Genomic DNA, 21,494 nt, shown 5'->3' with positions numbered 1-21,494 from the left:
GAGATTCCTTTGGATATACATCAGTCCTCAGCCTATTTGACCCTCAGTGGGGGGGTCCATCGCTTCCGTTTCCCAGAGTAACCATCTATAAGGGCTCACAACAATAGAGAGCCAGCCTGGAGGAGATTTCCCTTGGATATTTATCAGTTCCAAGCTTTTTTGACCCTTAAGTGGAGGGTCCATCGCTTCCAGTGAGTATGGTCCCAGAAGGGGATTGAGACACTCTGCACTAGTTATTGTTTGAAGGTCGGGGCGGCGCCGGTGGAGGCTTACAGCCCGCAGATCCTGCATTTGGTCTGAATGCTCACCCCGGTGATTGAGGGAATTTGGAGCGGAGGATCATTTATTTATTGGATCAATATGCCTATGTGACCCCCTATAATCAAGGGGTCATATACTTCTGGTAAGAAGAACCTTGTAAGAACACTGGGTGAAAGTGAGGAGGTGGAGGCTCTTTAACACTTCTATCAAGTTTATGCTTTTATCAAAATTATTGTCGCTGATTGTCTGGACTTTTATTGATATTAACCACTTTACCTCTGGCCACTGTGCTGCTACTGTGGCACAGTGGCTCGTTATCGTCCAGCAACGTAGACCTACGGCGCTGGACTCCTCCCCCTGTTGGCGCGCTCCCCCTGTTTTCATTCAAAAACAGCGGGAGTCGGGCCAGGGGAGGAGCGGCAGCGATCGCCGCCGCTCTTCCCCGATCGTTGGGGAATCTAGTTTGGAGATCCGCCCGCTTGTGTAAACAGAGCGGGCGGATCTCCTCAGTGACAGGGAGTGACAGATCGGAGTGTTCAGCATAGCTGAACCTGCGATCTGTCCCTGGCTCACTCAGTCACCTCCCCCCCCCACACGTTAGTAAGCACCAGGCATACATTAACCCCTCCCTCTCCAATAAAATGAACCCCTTCCCTGCCAGTGTCATTTTTACAGTAACAGTGCATATATATATAGCACTGATTACTGCAGTAATGTCACTGGTACCCCCAAAAGTGTCAAAAATGTCAGTCAAGGGTCCAATCTGTCTGCCGCAATGTCGCAGTCCAGCAAAAAAAATCGCAGATCACCGCCATTACTCGTTAAAAAAAAAACACCAAAAATTACAGAAATCTTTCCCTTAGTTAGTAAACGCAATAACTTTTGCGCAAACCAATCAAAATACGCTTATTGTGATTTTTTTTACCAAACATAGGTAGCAGAAAACAAATTGGCCAAAAATTTAAAAAAAATTTGATTTTTACATATTTTTTGGGAGGAATTTCATATAAAAAAATGTTAAAAATATTGTTATTTTTTCAAAATAAACACTCTTTTTTTGTTTATAGCGCAAAAAGTAAAAATCGCACAGGTGATCAAATACCACCAAAAGAAAGCTCTATTTGTGGTAAAAAAAGGACGTAAATTTTGTTTGGGTACGGCGTCGCACGACCGCGCAATTGTCAGTTAAAGTCGCACAGCGCCGAATCGCAAAAAGTGGCCTGGACGTAAGACAGCAAAATCCTCCGGTGGTAAAGTGGTTAAGCAACTTCAGAGACTCTTAAACTCCTTTATATTCATATTGATATTTAAATTTGCACTAGCACTTAATTGATTTATGTCACATGTTGAGCACAATATACTCACCTTTTAGAAATTGTTTGAAGCACCCCAGCACTTTCGTTTGCAGCACTACCAGCACTTTTTCTTATTATTATATTGCACAATATATTGAACTTTTTTTCAGCACTATTAGCACTTTTCAGAGTATAGCACTCAATGTATTAATTTTAAGCACTAGTGCACTTTCTAATTATCTAGGAATTTTTATAACACCAATTTATGTATTGGAGAGGTATTGTTTTTGTCTTTTTTGCAAGCACTGTTTTTCTGTTAGTATTAATGGCTGTGTGTTGAGTTATTTTGAGGGGACAGCAAATTTACACTGTTATACAAGCTGTACACTCACTACTTTACATTGTAGCAAAGTGTCATTTCTTCAGTGTTGTCACATGAAAAGATAGAATAAAATATTTACAAAAAAGTGAGAGGTGTACTTACTTTTGTATCTGTATATGCAGGTTGCAAATTAGAATATCATCCGAAAGTTAATTTATTTCAGTAATTCAATTCAAAAAGTGGAACTCATATATTTTCTGTAGATGCGTTACACACTGAGTGATATATTTCAAGCATCTCTTTCTTTTATTTAAACATCCTTTTTTTTTTTTTTATTGGTCTTATGTAATATTCTAATTTTCTGAGATACTGAATTTTGGGGTGTCACTAGCTGTAAGCCATAATCATCAACATATATCACTCTGTGTGTAACGCATGTAACATATCTATATAAAATTATATAACTTTCACTTTTTGAATTGAATTACTGAAATAAATTACATTTTTGATCATATTCCAATTTTATGAGATGCACCTGTATATATGTATGTATGTATATATATATACTGTATACATAGTACTATGCAAAAGTTATAGGCCAGTGGTTAGAAATGCTGCAATGTAAGAATTCTTTCAAAAAATATATTTAACATTTTTATGAAATGCATAGTGAGCGAATGGAAGAAAAATCCAAATCAAATCAATATTTGGTGTTCTTTGGCTTTAAACCAGCATCAATTCAATTCATCAAGCTCTTTTGAAGAAGCACAAAGAAATTGGTAATGTTGAGGAATGTAGACGCATGGTCAGGTAACGTCGAGGAGCGTAGACGCAGTGGTCTGGTAATGTTGAGGAGTGTAGAGGCAGTGGTTGGGTAATGTTGAGGAGCGTAGACGCAGTGATTGGGTAAAGTTGAGGAGCGAAGACGCAGTGGTTGGGTAATGTTGAGGAGTGTAGATGCAGTGGTTGGGTAATGTTGAGGAGTGTAGATGCAGTGGTTGGATAATGTTGAGAAGCGTAGACGCAGTGATCCGGAAATGTTGAGGAGTGTAGACGCAGTGATCGGGTAATGTTGAGGAGTGTAGACGCAGTGGTTGGGTAATGTTGAGGAGCGTAGACGCAGTGGTTGGGTAACGCTGAGGAGTGTAGACGCAGTGATCGGGTAACGCTGAGGAGTGTAGACGCAGTGATCGGGTAACGCTGAGGAGCATAGACGCAGTGATCGGGTAAGGTTGAGGAGCGTAGATGCAGTGATTGGGTAAAGTTGAGGAGCGTAGACACAGTGGTTGGGTAATGTTGAGGAGTGTAGACACAGTGATCGGGTAAGGTTGAGGAGCGTAGATGCAGTGATTGGGTAAAGTTGAGGAGCGTAGACACAGTGGTTGGGTAATGTTGAGGAGTGTAGACACAGTGATCGGGTAAGGTTGAGGAGCGTAGATGCAGTGATTGGGTAAAGTTGAGGAGCGTAGACACAGTGGTTGGGTAATGTTGAGGAGTGTAGACGCAGTGATCGGGTAAGGTTGAGGAGCGTAGACGCAGTGATCGGGTGAGGTTGAGGAGTGTAGACGCAGTGGTCGCGTAACGTTGAGGAGCGTAGACGCAGTGGTTGGGTAACATTGAGGAGCGTAGACGCAGTGATCGGGTAATGCTGAGGAGCGTAGACGCAGTGGTCGGGTAACGCTGAGGAGCATATATGAAGTGATCAGGTACAGGGCCGGACTGGGAATAAAAACCAGCCCTGGAAATTATTTCATACCAGCCCCATAGTATTATTATACCAGCCCAACAGCAGAACGTCATTATTTTCTTGTTCATAAAAGGGAAAACCATGCATTTTAAAGCACATTTGAAAAGTGTATTATATATATATAAGACAGATATTTTCTGGCAATATATGCTACAGGATAGCAACACAGAACAGGTGGTCAGAGGCTGCATATTGGATGGAACAGGAGACGTCTTAGGCTGTGCGGACATGGTACAGGAGATGTCATAGGCTGCGGACATGTCACAGGAGATGTCACAGGCTGTGCGGACATGGTACAGGAGATGTCATAGGCTGTGTGGACATGGTACAGGAGATGTCATAGGCTGTGCGGACATGGTACAGGAGATGTCATAGGCTGTGCGGACATGGTACAGGAGATGTCATAGGCTGCGGACATGTCACAGGAGATGTCACAGGCTGTGCGGACATGGTACAGGAGATGTCACAGGCTGTGCGGACATGGTACAGGAGATGTCATAGGCTGCGGACATGTCACAGGAGATGTCACAGGCTGTGCGGACATGGTACAGGAGATGTCATAGGCTGTGTGGACATGGTACAGGAGATGTCATAGGCTGTGCGGACATGGTACAGGAGATGTCATAGGCTGTGCGGACATGGTACAGGAGATGGCATAGGCTGCGGACATGTCACAGGAGATGTCACAGGCTGTGCGGACATGGTACAGGACATGTCACAGGCTGTGCGGACATGGTACAGGACATGTCACGGGCTGTGCGGACATGGTACAGGACATGTCACGGGCTGTGCGGACATGGTACAGGACATGTCACGGGCTGTGCGGACATGGTACAGGACATGTCAGGGGCTGTGCGGACATGGTACAGGACATGTCAGGGGCTGTGCGGACATGGTACAGGACATGTCAGAGGCTGTGTATATTATTTTTTCTGTTTGACGTGAAGATAAAACATGACATTCCTTTTACCAATTGCACTTTAAACCACCATTGACTATATCTAATTAGAGGCGATAAGAAAGAAGTAGCCTCGGGGCACTTTTGACATTTTACCGGATAGAGTTAAGAGATAACTGACCTAAAATGATAAGTGTCTGTTTTCAAGTCCTTGCTAATAGTGGTGGCCACTTATCTGCAGGTTTAAGTCAAATGCCATCAGAGGTGAACAGAACAATGTCAAAAGTCAAACGCGTGGATGAACGAAGGGATAACACAGAGCAGGCACAGGAGCAGCCATTTGAGATATGTATTTTCAAAAAGCAATAAGAGACCCTGACTTCTCTGTGCCAGTTTCCCTTTAGGCCCCGTTCACATACAAGCGACGCTACTTCGCACCGCGACCTGCGAGGCCGCCACGGACTTCATAACATTGAAGTCTATGGCAGTCGCCTCCTGGTCGCCCCAAAGAAGCTCCGGACCCTTTTTCTAAGTTGGAAGCGACTTGTGTCGCTCCTATTAGAACGGGTCCACAGCTTCCCTATGGGAGGCGACCTACAGCGACCTGTGAGGCGACCAGGTTGCCTCACAGGTCGCCTTAGTGTGAACGGGGACTTAGATAATAACTTCCACCAGCACACCCATGATACAAGCCTGGAAAGTCTTAATGAATCCCTACTGTTCTATAAAGTTACCTATTCTAATAGATGTGTATCTTCCAAATTTGACAAAGTCTGGGGTTGCAGGATTAACTCTTAGCCCCGGTTCACACTTGTGCGAGTGCAGGGTTCGCATGTCAGAGCGCACTGCTCCGACATTACATGCGATCGGCTGTGCTGTGCGAGTTTAGCCATACACTTTGTATGGCTAAATTCACACCGCAGCCGCAGCAAACACGCACAGGACCCTTTTTGGCAGCCGCATCAGGATCGGATCGCACAGCGGTTCACACTTGTGCGATCCGATCCTGTGCGAACTGCACGATCGCACTGCGATATGCGATCAAACTGGGGGTGTCGTTAACATTACATTGACACCCCCAGCGTATCGCATATGGCAGTGTGAACTGCTGGGGGTGCGTGTGCGATGCGGGAACAGGCTGCGAATTCACAGCCTTCCTGCATCGCATAAATGTGAACCGAGGCTAATACCACTCTTTGAGTAAATACATGTGGTAATTATGGAAGGATACCAACTTTATAGCACCTTGCAACAAAATTGAACTGGGTGCCGGAATTTCTGATCAAAAACCTTATGTGGTTTGTTGATTACTTGCCTCTCCCTGGATTATCATATCCTGAGTGAGGAAAGTTCCCCTGAAGGATTTTTGTTTGAAGCCTGCTGATCAGGTCACTCTGATTCCCCTTCACGTCCAAACCTTGGGCCAGACATTCCTGTCAGCAATCGCTACACTAGACGTAGATAAGATCTCCCCCTCCCCCCCAAAAGGGCTCCGCATGATCGCATCCTCCACAGATTGAAGGGTCCCCATGCACAGTCAGCACAGTTGTCTTACCAGCACACACGGGAATCCGGCGATCCTCCTCATACTGCAGGCGGGGCAAGGCAATCATGAGGCGTACCCACAACATGACAAGAACTAGAGGCAGCCAGCCAGCCAGGCAGGTGGGTAGGTGGGACTCGGAGCGGGGTCCGTATCAAGCGGCCGGACGGCCCCATCTTAAAGCGGCGATATCGGCCAATTTCTTTAGTTCAATCTTATTTTATTGAAAGAGAAGGGTTTTACAGAGTTAGGGGAGAAGCATGGAGCATTAAACATACAGTAAAATAAGTTGTTCAGGAATGACAAAGTAAACCCTGAGTAAGTGCATACAACAATCAACATCAATAAGTGCCAATATGGAACCTAAATCGCCAGGTCCATTAGAACCTGGCAGCAGCACAAGGACAAGTTAACAGCAACTTGGGGTGTCAGGTGTTAACATAAATAAGAGAAAAATCAAAGAAAGGCCAACACCGGTATAAACACTTTCATGGCTGGCGTCACTTGGGAAGAATGTGGAAAGTGTGGTAGGCATTGTTAAATATCTCGGTTTTCCAGTAAGAAACGCCTAAAAACAACAAATAAGCAAAGAGGATTGCCTTATGGTGTCAATGGTATAGCCAGAGAGGGGAATAGAGCTTAGAGGATGGGATAAAGCAGGATAATGTAAAGAGGTATGCCAAGGGGGCAAAGAAGGTGGATGAAATCAGGAGGGGCCGCCCACGTCCCACTACTGCCCCCCAGCACCGGGTAGCACAGACGTCTCGAGCCAGGACTGAAAGGCATCCGAACACCGAAACATGTCCCAGGACCTCCAAGCAGCAGAGAATCGATCCTCCCTGCCCCCCTCCCGCGCCAACAGGTTTTCCATGTCCCTAAGCCGGTCCAGTTCCAGAGCCCACTCAAGTTTAGAGGGTACGTGCTTGGTCCTCCAGTGTCTGGGTATCACCGTCCGAACAGCCGCCAAGAAAAACCTCAGAACGTCTCTCTTGATCGACCGGAAGGAACCGGGTAACAAAGACAACAAGGCCAGTTCGCAGGAACAATGGTTGCCTGGAGCCTGCAATACAGAGCTATGATTCCTGTCCACAATTCATGGATCTGGGGACATTCCCACCAGATATGGATAAGCGTACCCCTCGAGGACGAGCACCGCCAACATTGGTCCGACTGGATTGGGTCAATATAGGCAATCGAGGAAGGGCACCTGTACCATCTGCTTAAGAGTTTGAACCCCTTCTCCTGAACTTGGGTAGCAGGAGACAGTGAGTGGGTCATCGCAAAACATTTGTGCCAGTCGGTAGATGAAAGGGTTCGGCCCAGGTCCTTGTCCCAGACAGCAGTATATGTCGGCGGGTCAGGGCGGAGGGCGAGCAGTAGCAAGGAGTATAAGAGAGACACCGTGTGCATGGGGGGAACATCCTGGAGCAGGATAGAGTCCAACTCCGAAGGATCTCCCCTAACATCAGTCAACGAGGGCAGAGTGTGTATATAGGAGAGGGCCTGGCGGCGCTGCAGCCAGTTCACAAGATCACCACTGGGAGTGGCGAATGCAGGAGAAATCAACAGGGACGGGTCAGCTCGGAGAATCTGGGCCACCCGTCGATGGTCCGTCGCACTCCAGGGGCCAAATCTGGAACACGAGGCCGCCGGAGGGAATGCTGGGGATCCAAAGAAGGGTGTCATGGGGCCCTGAGGACTTGACAGACGTCCCGATTTATTCAGGCAATCCCAGACCCGCAAGGTCTGACGCGTTAAAGCGCCGAAAGAAGAAGTGTGGCCACGGAAATGCACCGGGGTCCAGGGGAGTGCCCTGAGATCGAAAGGGGCCAGAAGGTGTTCAAGTTGCACCCACAGTTTAGTTGGGGCATTGTGAAACCAATCCACTAAATGCGTCAAGGTCGCCGCTCGGTGGTAGAGAGCGAAATCTGGGATACCAGTGCCCCCTCTAGACTTTGGAAGGGTGAGAGTCGCATATTTTAAGCGGGGTCGGCTATGAAACCATACAAATCTCGAGATTGCTTTGCGTAGCTTGTCAAAGGAGGCAGGTATGTGGATAGGAAGCGCTTGAAAGAGGTATAAAAAACGAGGTAGAACATCCATCTTCAAAACATTGATCCTCCCAAACCAGGACATGCGTTTCGTGGAGTAGGTAGATAGGTCAGATAGGGTTTTAGTGAAGAGAGGGGCAAAATTGTCAGCGAAGAGTCGTGTCGGGTCAGAAGGTAGCTGGACGCCCAAGAAGCGAACGGAGGAGGATCCCGTCTTAAAGGGATAAGCATCCGAGATACGCTGGAGAGTTGAGTTAGGCAGGGAGATATTTAGTATCTCCGATTTAGAGTGATTAACTTTAAAGTTGCTCACAAGGCCAAATTTGCGGAACTCGGTCAGGATCGCGGGCAGGGACTTTTGAGGAGAAGTGATATAGAGCAGTAGGTCATCGGCAAACAGTGCCAGCTTAGAATGTATGGGGCCAATGGTCAGTCCGCAAACATTGGGGTTGTTGCGAAGTGCAACGGCCAAATGTTCCATAACCAGGACATAGAGGAGCGGAGATAGGGGGCAACCCTGGCGTGTGCCGTTGTGTATGCTGAAAGCAGGGGACAGGGAACCGTTAATTCGGAGCCTAGCGGAAGGCGACTTATAGAGGGCCATAATTCTAGCTAGCATCAACGGGCCTACACCGATTTGCTCCAGGGTAAGACGTAAAAAATGCCAGTCCACGCGATCAAAGGCCTTCTCCGCGTCCACTGTCAGCATACATAGGGGTACAGCTTGGGAGCGGGCATAATCAGTAAGCAAGAGGGTCTTCAGGGTGTTGTCCCTAGCTTCTCGGCCCTGGACAAAGCCCACTTGGTCCTTATGGATAAGGTCTGGCAATAAAGGCTTCAGTCGGGTCGCTAGGATCTTAGCATAGAGTTTAAGGTCAATTCCAATCAAAGAGATAGGCCTGTAATTGGCGCACGAGGCGGGGTCTTTCCCCGGTTTTGGAATTCGAGATATGTGGGCCTCTAACGTCTGAGGTGGAAATGCAGAGCCGTCCGGAATCGAGTTAAATACCCGGGCTAGAAAAGGGGCCAATCAAAAAGGACAGATCCTGCACATGCTGATATGCAACAAGTACAAAGAGGAGTACTTCACCAGCCCATGGCGCTGTCCATGTATTCACCTCCTTTGTTTGTATGTTTTTTTTGGCTGAAATGTCCTGGTTGCTGCTGCTCCTCTCTCACTCCACTGGGGGGGGGGGGCGGATCAAAACAATTCAAATCTGTAAAGAAAAGCGCACGCAACCTCGGGCAATAACGCTTTAATAAAGGACAATAAAACAGTACATTGGAATTGCACTCACACTTTTCCTTTAAGACAATCGCTTTACAGCATTCCAACAGGAGCTACTCGCTCCTCCCGTCCCTCCAGATGGTGACTCTGCGGTCTCCTCATCCGCGGCTGCCACCGCTGTATCCCCGCTCTCCTTCACTTCCTGTGTTGCCTGGTCACCGGATGCCGGTTCTAGTGCGCCTGCACACTATACCAACGTGATCTACAGCGCCTCAGGAGAGCCTCAGCCAAAGCCGGAGCCACAAGTTGTACGGAGCATTAATGAGACTAGTATCCTTTTTTTTTTTTTTTTTTATTTATTATGTGTATTATCCTGACTTATGAAATTATTTTGGTAGATGGATGAGAGATAATGTGGAATTAATATGATCTGTCGACTATTGGTATTAGGAAATGCTGATATACTTTTAGGATACGTTTATGTATTTTAAGCAGGAGACAACCATTGCTATGTAGGGAATGTGATATCCAAACATGTATCTATAATAGCTCTGGTTAATATCTGCGCTGGTATTGTACTGTTTTAAATTGTATTTTAAATTGTATCTTAAACTGTATTTTTAATATATGTTTTTTAAAAGTGGATAGCCCCTTGCTTCTCCCGTCCCAGCCAAGGTGGATAAGGATTATCGGTTACTGGCCCCTTTAAGAATACACAACTATATAATTAGGGCCGATGGTATCCCGGGTATATAGGGAAGGGCGTTAGCAGGAAGCAAGGTGGGACCTGAGGAAGGAGGCTCAGCCTCCGAAACGCGTTGTCCATAGTAACAGCAGAGGCAGTGCACCCGTGTCTTGAATCCCCCACCTCGCAGCTCCGTACAACTTGTGGCTCCGGCTTTGGCTGAGGCTCTCCTGAGGCGCTGTAGATCACGTTGGTATAGTGTGCAGGCGCACTAGAACCGGCATCCGGTGACCAGGCAACACAGGAAGTGAAGGAGAGCGGGGATACAGCGGTGGCAGCCGCGGATGAGGAGACCGCAGAGTCACCATCTGGAGGGACGGGAGGAGCGAGTAGCTCCTGTTGGAATGCTGTAAAGCGATTGTCTTAAAGGAAAAGTGTGAGTGCAATTCCAATGTACTGTTTTATTGTCCTTTATTAAAGCGTTATTGCCCGAGGTTGCGTGCGCTTTTCTTTACAGATTTGAATAGAAAAGGGGCCAGAAGGGAGCCAAACACCTTATAAAACTTAGCAGTAAAGCCATCGGGGCCAGGACTTTTACCAGTAGGGGAGGATGCAATCGCCGCCATAACCTCGTCAGCTGAGATCGGCACTTCTAGGTCTGATACGGCCTCCTCAGGCAAGGCTGGGAAGGCGGTCGTCGACACATATGCGGCCTTGTCGTCGAGGGAGGCCCCTGGGGCACCCTGGGGTAGGGACGCAGAAATATTGTAAAGCGACTGGTAGTAGGTTGCAAAGGATTGACCAATTTGCGTTGGGGTCGTCGCCAGGGACCCTATAGGGTCACGAATCTGGGTGATAAACGTAGAGGCAGTGCGTGGGTGGAGAGCGCCAGCCAATGGGCGTCCACATTTATCCTGGGACTTGTATCTGTGCAGGGCCAGTTTCTGGTCAAACGTGTGGGCAGAGGCCACATATAGGTCTCTAAGTTGGGAGCGGGCCGTAGAGAGGTCTGCTAGAATGGCATCGGAAGGGGTCTGGCTGTGCTTCGTTTCTAGTTCGCGGAGCTTTAGAGTCGCAGCTGCAATGGAGGCTGATCTTTCTTTTTTAAGCCGGGTACCCATCTGAATAAAGGTACCCCGTAGCACTGCCTTGAGCGCCTCCCACTGACAAGGAAGGGGCGTAGGGTCGTCAGCGTGGTCCGAAAAGAAATGGTTAACGACAGTGGAGATCGTGTCCACACAGCCTGGAGTCGCCAGTATAGAGTCATTAAGCCTCCAGGTCCACTCTCTCAGCGGAGTATCCGGGGGGGATAGTGTGAGAAAGATCGGGGAATGGTCGGACCAGACCAATGTCCCAACGCTATCCTCGGGGGACCAATCAAGGCAAGCATGATCCACGAAAAAATAGTCTATCCTGCTATATGATTGATGGGCCGACGAAAAGTGAGTGTAGGTCCGAGAGGTCGGGTGGAGGATCCTCCCTACATCAACAAGGCGCATGCTGTGAAGGGCACGCTTCAGGGCGCGTAACTTCGTATAGGAGAGGGATGAGCGAGAGGAGGAGGTATCCAGCAGCGGGTCCACAGGAAGATTGAAGTCGCCACCCAGGATGACCCTCCCCTCCGCGAACCTCGCAAGCAGTTCAAGGTATCGCAAGGCCGAGGCGACCTGATTAGTATTAGGCAAGTAGAAGTTGGCGACCGTGTACGTCGTCCCCCAGAGTGCAAACTTAACTAGCACGTACCTCCCCTGTGGGTCTGTAACCTGGTCAACCACACTGACAGGCAGGGATTTGTGAAAAGCCACAGACACCCCTTTGGACTTCTGAAGCGGATTAGAACTGTGAATCCATTGGTTGTAGTACCTGTTGGAGCAAGCAGGGACAGAGTCGGAGCAAAAATGAGTCTCCTGGAGTAGCAAGATATTGACATGGTGCTTATGCATATGATATAGAACTTGCCCCCGCTTAGAAGCTACATTGAGGCCCTGTACATTATAGGAGCCTAGGGTCAGTCGGGGGCGAGCACTTACCGTGTGGGCCATAGTGGGACGCGAGCGGGCAGGTAGAGGGTAGTAGGTAAACCTGGAAAATAGGAAAAGAAAAGAAAAAGAAAAATAGAGAAGAAAAGGAGGGGAAAACTAAGTGGTACACTGAGGAGTAGACAAGGGGGACTCCAGGAAAGGAGCCAAGGAAACTATGGTGCCTGAGTACAGGACACCGTACGTTACATACGATACGGGCACAGAACCGTGCTCAACCTATGGGGGGGTGGAAATGTGAAGAGGGAGTTAGAAGCACATGAGTGAGTCCGGCAACACAGCAGACCTAAAAGAATCAGTTATGAATACACCAAAAAAAAAAATGACAATATCAGAGCTCAATACAGGGAGAATGGGAAAGACGCAGAATTGCGGCTATCGGGGGTGAAAGTTACAACCTCATGACATATGGCAGATCAACAACGAAATAGCAATTGAAATACTATCTGATAAGACCAGATCCAACGGAATCATGCGGCGTCAGGTGTCCCCCCCCCCAAACCCCAGCTGGTCAGGATAACAGCAAAGGGCAGGGGTAAGGGCAGGTTAAAACAGTAAGTGCAGGAAGCCATGGGGCGATGAGCAGTAAATATGGAGAAAAAAATACGTATACAAATTGTCACCAACAGGAAGCATCATCATTGTATATCAAGTAATACCAATAACATGGAACATAAAAACAACTAAGGACTGTTGGACCAGAAATCTCCAGCGGTAACGGTCACTCCGCAACCCCCTCAAACCCCAGCCAGATATAGCAATAGCAAAGGGCAGAAGTAAGGTCAGTCTCCGACGGTTAAGGCTGGTAGCTGTGGAGAGAAGCATGGTAGAGCGGGAGAGGGAAAACAGAGGGTCAACAGATAGGGTCCGGTCACATCAGGATAGTCAGTGTAGAGTGCGGTACATGCGGTAATCAAGCTTCCGGGGACTGAGGGCGGCTGGCCCCACTCCTGGGTATGGCAGAGCGCGAGCGGGAGCGCCTTCTTCTCTGAGGAAGAGGGCCAGATGTCTGTGGTCGCACCCATTCAGCAGGAGGATCCAGCCAGTTCGGAATGTCCACTGGAGTGTGACCCAGGAAGGAGAAGAAGTCAGCCAGTTGATCAGGATCCGCCAGCACAAACTTCCTGGAGTTGAAAGTAACTTTAATGCTGAAGGGGTGCCCCCATGTATAGGTGGCCCCAATTTGGCGTAGCAAGTCCAGTAAGGGACGGACCACTCTCCGCATGTGTAGGGTGTTGCGGGATAGGTCGGGGTATAGGTGGATGGAGGAGCCATCAAAGTCCAGAGGACCCTGTTGCCAAGCCTTCCTCATAATTTCTTCCTTCAGGGTATAGTAGTGAACCCTACATAACATAACACATCACGGGGACGATCATCACCCCTACCTCCTGGGCCCCCCACTCTGTGCACCCTGTCTAGTTCGATGGTTGTGGTAGGAGCTCTACCGAGAACCTGATTGAGAATGGCAGTCACAGTGGGTTTAAGGTCCGCACCAGAGGTGGCCTCAGGGAGACCCTGAATCCTAATGTTGTTCCTGCGACTCCTGTTTTCGCCGTCGTCAATGCGAAGTTGTTGCTGACGCAGGCGGCGGAGGTGGTCACGGGAAGCAGCCTCTAGTGTGGAAATGCGGGACTCGTGGGCTTCTTGAGTAGCGGTGACGGAGGCAACAGTGGAGTCAGTAGTGGAAATCTGCTGACGAATCGCATTTAATTCAGCATGCAGGGAGAGTTCCATTTTAGAGGCCCAGGAGTCGAAGTCTGACCTGAAGGCCGAGAGAAGGGAGGCTGCCTCCGACCGGAGGGTTCCTCCACAATCCCGGGCGTCTGGACCCCCATTTAGTGCAGAAGAGCTGGGCAGGAGAGATGAGGAAGAGGACGCTGCTGGAGAAGGAGGTCGATCCGCACAACCCGCATCCACACTAAGGGAAGCCGGCTGAGACGGTGGAGGGGGGGGGTTTAGTTTTACCCACCGCGCGACCGGTCGCCATCTTGTCAGGTCTAGGGGAGCGGGGTTCCGTTGGCGCAGTGCGCAGTAGGTAACGTTGCATAGAGCTCTGTTGAAGGTCTGAAGGGTCGCCGCCGACATGTATATGGTAGGTGTAGCTAGACTAACACGTAACTGCTGGAGCCGGATGATCTCGTGGCTCAGCTCCGCATGACCAGTGTCTTCAAATCAGTTGCAATGAAATCCACACGGGAGTGAAGACACGGGCAGGTAGTGCAAGTCTGTCAATGTAGGATAAGTTCGAGCTTAGCAATCCACAGCAAAAGAGGAGCAGAGAGACAGATGATCCGGTGCAGGTATTCGTGAGGCAAGGAGTGGAGGCCTGGTGCAATACTCTGCAGAGCTATGAGGATGTAGCTGAGGAGCCTCAGAACCAGCAGATAGGTCCTTGTCAGGCTGAGGGGAACTCAGCAGGGACTGTGAGCAATACTCTGTAGGGGCTGTGAGCAATACTCTGTAGGGGCTGTGAGCAATACTCTGCAGGGGCTGTGAGCAATACTCTGCAGGGGCTGTGAGCAGTACTCTGCAGGGGCTGTGAGCAATACTCTGCAGGGGCTGTGAGCAATACTCTGCAGGGGCTGTGACCAATACTCTGCAGGGACTGTGAGCAATACTCTGCAGGGACTGTGAGCAATACTCTGCAGGGACTGTGAGCAATACTCTGCAGGGGCTGTGAGCAATATTCTGCAGGGGCTGTGAGCAATATTCTGCAGGGACTGTGAGCAATACTCTGCAGGGACTGTGAGCAATACTCTGCAGGGGCTGTGAGCAATACTCTGCAGGGGCTGTGAGCAATACTCTGCAGGGGCTGTGAGCAATATTCTGCAGGGACTGTGAGCAATACTCTGCAGGGACTGTGAGCAATACTCTGCAGGGACTGTGAGCAATACTCTGCAGGGGCTGTGAGCAATATTCTGCAGGGGCTGTGAGCAATATTCTGCAGGGGCTGCAAGCAATGTTCTGCAGGGCAACAGCAGCAAAGAATCCTTGTCCAGGCCACAGCCTCCCTCAGCAGTGGGAATCCAGAGGAGCAGAGCGTGTCCCAGATCAGCAGCAACACAGTAGGGGGGGAGAGGATGGGACCCCCAGTGATCTCTCTGTGGCTAGGTGGGTCTTCTAGGACTCCTCAGTGCCGAAGGTGGGTGTAGGGTGGGTGGCAAGATGGCGGACAGCGGCAGCCTGGAACGTCCTACCGCGGAGAGCGGGGTCCCCAGCTGCACAGCCGGCCTGGCGGCTAATAGAGGACCATTGGGGGAAGACTGCCTCGGATGTCTCTTACTGTCCCTGGATCCAGCTAGGCCGCGATGGCGCGGGTAGGCCGCAATGGCGTGGGTAGGCCGCGATGGCGCAGGTAGGCCGCAGGCGCCGGTCCGGCGTGATCTCCGTCAGGATGGGCAAAATAGGAGGATGGCCGGCTCCCTAGACCCTGTCAGCTCCGGGAGTAGAAGTCCGTGCGCCGATCCGGAGGCCAGGTGAGTGGATGGCTGCGGATTAGTCCGTGGCTGGAACGGAGCTCCCTCTTCATGCGGCCATCTTGGCCAGCGTCCGGACACGCCCCCATCGGCCAATTTCTTAAAGTGGCAGCGGCCCCATCTTAAAGCGGCCCACCGGGAAACTTCCCGGTATCCCGGTTGGCCAGTCCGGCCCTGATCAGGTAACGCTGAGGAGCATAGACGCAGTGATCGGGTAACGCTGAGGAGCGTAGACGCAGTGATCAGGTAACGTTGAGGAGTGTAGACGCAGTGGTCGGGTAACGTGGAGGAGTGTAGACGCAGTGGTCAGGTAATGTTGAGAAGCGTAGACGCAGCGGTCGGGTAACATTGAGGAGCGTAGACACAGTGGTCAGCCAAGGAAAATTAATGCAGCAGATGAAAGACACATCTTGCACACTTCCTTTCTACATCGGAAGATGTCCAACAGTGCCATCAGCATAAAACTGGTGGAAACCAGAGGGGCTTAGGGACCCCCATCTACTGTCTAGAGAAGTCTGGAGGAAATCAGTGGAACCCAGGTACACCCATCTATTGTCCAAAAAAATCTGAAGGAAATCAGTGGGATCCAGGTACACTTATCTATTGTCCAGAGAAGCATGGAGGAAATCAGTGGAACCCAGGTACACCCATCTACTGTTCAGAGAAGTTTTGAGGAAATCAGTGGGATCCAGGTACCCCCATCTACTGCCTGGAAAAGTCATGAGGAAACCAGCAGGACCCAGGTACCCCCATCTACTGCCTGGAAAAGTCATGAGGAAACCAGCAGGACCCAGGTACCCCCATCTACTGCCTGGAAAAGTCTGGAGGGAACTAGCAGGACCCAGTTACCCTCATCTCCTGCCTGGAGAAGTCTGGCCAGAAGTGGTCTTTATGGAAGAATAGCTGCCAAAAAGCCTCAGATTTGAAAACAAGGCTAAGTGACTCAACTACACAAGAAAACATTAGAACTCTATGTGGCTGTAGCAGGAGGCAGTTTGTTGGGCGAAGCACTGGAAAGCAGTACAATAATGAGTGTCTGCAGCCAACTGTGAAGCATGGTGGAGGTTCTTTGCAAGATTGGGTCTGCATCTCTGCAAATGGAGTTGGAGATTCGATCAGGATCAACGGTGACCTCAATGCTGAGAAATACAGGCAGATACTTCTCCATCGTGCCATAATGGGTCATGTTTGGTGGGCGGTACTGCCAGGAAAAAGGGGATCATTCTTGCCATGTCACAATGCAAACCTATGCAGCCGTGGCAGGTGTACAACCCCATCCACTGCTTTTGCAGCTTAGGGAGGAGGCTCAACCACGCGTTTTTACTGCCCCCTAACTGCAAATGTAAACATAGCCTAATAGATTATTTTTTAGATCATCAGCTCCATCTAGTGGGCAAAATGTGGTTTAGTTTTTTTAAATACATCAGTAAGAAAATGTCACATTTTGGCCACTAGATGGAGCTGATATAGAATTTAATCTATTACAGAAAATACGGGGACATTTAGTCCAACCTGCATGGATGCTTGTGATATTTTTCCATCAAATGTTTTATAAATAGGCCGCTAAGAAGGACAAACCCACAGGCCCATACCAGAAATGTGGAAACAGCTTTGCTCCATTAGAGTTATACTGGTGTGAGAGCTGAACTGGTTGTGGTGAATTTTGGTAAAAGATACAATTACAATATCTATAATATGTTGTGTTCCTCTTCAGATGTGCTCAGATGCCATCCAACCCTCAACCTGGAGACACCTTCTACTTTGACTGTGAAGGAATGGAAGGGCGCTATGTGTCCATTGTTATCCCTAACCGCAGGGAGTGGCTGCATATCTGTGAAGTTCAGGTGTTTGCCAAACCCATCGAGAGCCAATCAGAGGACAGTGAAGGTCAGTAATCACTTCCTATGAAAGGGCTGTTGGACTTAGAGAACATTTTTTATTACTAGATGGGATCAGAGCCTTCCTGGTAGTTTCTGTTTAACCACTTGACCTCCAGAAGATTTGACCCCTTTCATGACCAGAGCATTTTTTGCTATACGGCACTGCGCTACTTTAACTGGTAATTGCGCAGTCGTGCATAACTGTACCCAAATAACATTTGAATCATTATTTTCACACAATTAGAGCTTTCTTTTGGTGGTATTTGATCATCTGCATCTTATTTTTTGTGATATAAACAAAAAAAAGACCAAAAATTTAAAAAAAATATATATATATATAATATTTTTATTTTCTGCTTTAAAACATATCTCATAAAAAAATGTAAAAAAAAATAAGTTTAGGCCAAAATGTATTCTGCTATGTCTTTGGTAAAAAAAAAAAAGTGGAAAATAGCAATGTTTTGGACCATTTATCCTCTGAGTGCTTTTAATTAATCATTTTGTCAGCTGAAATTTTCATTTTTTTGTCTTTTTTTTTTATATTTTTTTTTTTTTGCTCATCAAAAATTATACAAAAATATTTTTTAAATCATACTCATTTAATACTATTTTTAAATAAGTATCCTACCTATTTACTAATTCATTATATGTATCCATTTGGATTATACCAATCCTGCAGTTTTCGGTTTTCAGGTGCTAGGTAAAGTATAGTAGGCCCTGGCTGCTTAACAGCAGGGCCATAATTTTCAGCTGGGCTGTCATGTCTCCCAGGTGTAGCTATTTAGACTGGGGAGTCTCCCCACTGTGCTACATGAGATGGTTCTCATTGGGCAGTGGAGGAAACCCAGCCAATGGTGCACACAGGCCTGTATCTACCCCAGAAAGGCAGATACTGCAAACTGTCCCCTGGGGGTCTGCCTAGAGAGAGAGGGGACCACTCCGGTGAAGGTCATGGGGGATCCAGGTGCTATCTAGCTGGTGCAGGAGCAAAAGTGTAGAGGGGGTGCCAAGTGAGAGGATCCTGAATTGTAGAGGAGGTGCCAAGTGAGAGGACCCTGAATTGTAGAGGAGGTGCCAAGTGAGAGGACCCTGAATTGTAGAGGAGGTGCCAAGTGAGAGGACCCTGAAGTGTAGAGGAGGTGCCAAGTGAGAGGACCCTGAAGTGTAGAGGAGGTGCCTAGTGGGAGGACCCTGAAGTGTAGAGGAGGTGCCTAGTGGGAGGACCCTGAAGTGTAGAGGAGGTGCCAAGTGAGAGGACCCTGAAGTGTAGAGGAGGTGCCTAGTGGGAGGACCCTGAAGTGTAGAGGAGGTGCCTAGTGAGAGGACCCTGAAGTGTAGAGGGGGTGCCTATTGAGAGGACCCTGAAGCGTAGAGGAGGTGCCTAGTGGGAGGACCCTGAATTGTAGAGGAGGTGCCTAGTGAGAGGACCCTGAAGTGAAAAGGGGGCGCCAGCGGTTGGGCCCTGAAGTGTTAAAGTGTACAGCATGCAGTGTACATTGCTGAGAGTTGCAGCAGCACAAGCAGTTACAGGAGCTACCTCAGTCAGTGAAGGGCTGGAGGGAGCTGTATGCAGGACTTTTGAGCTACCCAGAGCCTCAGAAGTCAAGTCTAAGTACAGTCCAGGACTTTTGAGCTGATCAGAGTGTAAGAAGTTCAAGTACAGTTCAGCAAGTCAGTGTTTTTTTCCAAGCGCCAACAAGCGTTGGTCGGCATCCAGCTGGCGTCAAGACAGCGCTGAAAGGCATTTTTCTACAAAGTGTCCCATTTGTACCTAGTTGAGCCAGAGGAGTGTCCCACTCATTCCCTTCTCCCATCCCCAATATCAAATTAACAAAACAAACCAAAGATGCCGGAATGGTCATTGTCTCAAATCTCACACTTGGGTATTCAGCTTAAATGGGCTGAAGGTGTCACCGGTAACAATGGCAGACCCACATCAGGCCCAATACCTGGAAAACCTGCTACACATGTTTTTAAGACATTGACCAGATAATTTGGTTGGCTGCAGGCTGGTCGGTAAGTTGAGCTGGGAATCTTCTTTGGTTTTCTATGACACCCCCCTGACATGTTTTACCCTGACCTTGGTGGGTGGGGTGAAATGTATCAGAGGGGTGTGGTTTGGGCAGAGACATGTAGGCTAAGGCCGCCTCTTATATTCTGTTTGCACGGGCTGATCGGGGGAGTGGCATTCGTTCTGTTCATAGAAGTGCAAGCACTACTTTTGGAAATGCACTGAAAACGGATCACATGGTACTTTTGTACCATGCCTTCCAGTGTGAGCAATCACTTGGGGTGTCGGTAACATTGCACTCACACCTGCTGAAGGTCGCAAGGGCAGTGCGTTTTGAATGCAGTAGGGAAACCTGCACGGAACTCAGGTTTCCCGCACTGCGTTCTAGTGTGAACAGACCCTTACTGTTGCGTTGAATGGAGGAATGAAAAGAGATAGATATATGATTATCGGGGAAATCTGTGAACTGCTGACTGATGTATATTAATATACAGCTCCATATAAAGCATATTACAAACTCTATCTTTTTTTGTTACATTTCCTCAGTGAAACCAAAAGATGAAGATGGAAAAAAAGTACCTAAATCAAAGGTAGAAACAGGTACGTTTCTGGTTCTAATCCTACAAATAAGACTTTCTAGGAGAAAGGGCTTCTGGGTAATTGTTATGTTTACATTGTATACTTGCAAATCATGTGTTTGCTCGGTTCTTAAAGAGTAACTAAAACAAAAATCAAAAATTCTGGATGAGCTTTGGGTTGGGAGTTGAACCTTCTTAATTGAATCCCCGGCTGCTAAAATGTAGTCAATGATGTCACTTAGGATTCCCAGCACTGTTGTTTGCATTCCAGCAGCTCCAGGTATCCTATCATTTAGAGTCAGTAGTGTGGCCGGACAGCATTATCATCCAGTGGGTTGTTGTGGTGCCAATGGTATTTCTACCATACTATTCTTCCCACTGACACCAATGATGGGGCACTATTCCTCCCACTGACACCAATGATGGGCCACTATTCCTCCCCCTGACCCCAATGATGGGCCACTATTCCTCCCCCTGACCCCAATGATGGGACACTATTCCTCCCCCTGACCCCCAATGATGGGCCACTATTCCTCTCCCTGACCCCAATGATGGGCCACTATTCCTCCCACTGACCCCAATGATGGGACACTATTCCTCCCCCTGACCCCAATGATGGGCCACTATTCCCCCCCCCCCCCTGATCCCAATGATGGGGCACTATTCCTCCTACTGACCCCAATGATGGGCACTATTCCTTCCACTGACACCAATGATGGGACACTATTCCTCCCACTGACACCAATGATGGGGAACTATTCCTCCCCTGACCCCAATGATGGGGCACTATTCCTCCTACTGACCCCAATGATGGGGCACTATTCCTTCCACTGACACCAATGATGGGCCACTATTCCTCCCCCTGACCCCAATGATGGGCCACTATTCCTCCCCCTGACCCCAATGATGGGCCACTCTTCCTCCCCCTGAACCCAATGATGGGGCACTATTCCTCCCACTGACACCAATGATGGGGCACTATTGATCTTTTATTGAAAAGAATCAAGCAACATATTTTATACAAAAGTAAAAAACATAACTATAGTACAATATTCCAACCGAAAACAAAGGAATACACATCCATGTGCAGAATATATACAATATATACATAATCCACTTCCAACATTTTTAGAAAACTATTTACATAAAGCAGCAGAGAGGGCCTAAGAGGCACAACCCATCACCTATGTATGCAGCCATTTATCAAAAACTAATCATTAAGAAAAAATCTAGGGTGATAAGAGACAGAAAGCCACACCCGGGAAAGAGACTCCTGGCAGTCAGGGAGGCTTGAAACCCCTCCACGCCTTCAGCCAAGCCCTCTGACCCCACTTGTCTCTCTCAAGCGCTCGAATCTTCCCCACCTCATGCAGAATGTCACACACCACCACCTGAACAGGAAGGATTTTACGCCGAAGGGTGACCTGACACCGTGCGTTCCATGTGTAATAACGGACTACTAAACTAACTAAAAAAAGTG

The 21,494-nt window shown here is 48.4% G+C and overlaps 1 protein-coding gene across 1 annotated transcript in view; it reads left to right on the top strand.

Annotated features, from left to right (window-relative positions):
• LOC309561715 (uncharacterized protein) overlaps positions 1 to 21,494 on the top strand; it is a gene marked incomplete at its 5' end in the record, with an annotated part of 149,264 nt that overhangs the window by 58,073 nt on the left and 69,697 nt on the right. The window contains 2 exon segments of the mRNA XM_082265701.1: positions 17,260 to 17,432; positions 19,983 to 20,036. Of these exon segments, the coding sequence (XP_082121827.1) occupies positions 17,260 to 17,432; positions 19,983 to 20,036 (227 nt within the window).

The sequence above is a fragment of the Pelophylax lessonae genome, assembly GCF_965119305.1.
Source record: "Pelophylax lessonae genome assembly, chromosome: 8".
NCBI classification, from domain to species: domain Eukaryota; kingdom Metazoa; phylum Chordata; class Amphibia; order Anura; family Ranidae; genus Pelophylax; species Pelophylax lessonae.
The sequence above is the reverse complement of the archived record's forward strand: the minus strand, read 5'-3'. Positions and strand labels throughout refer to the sequence as shown.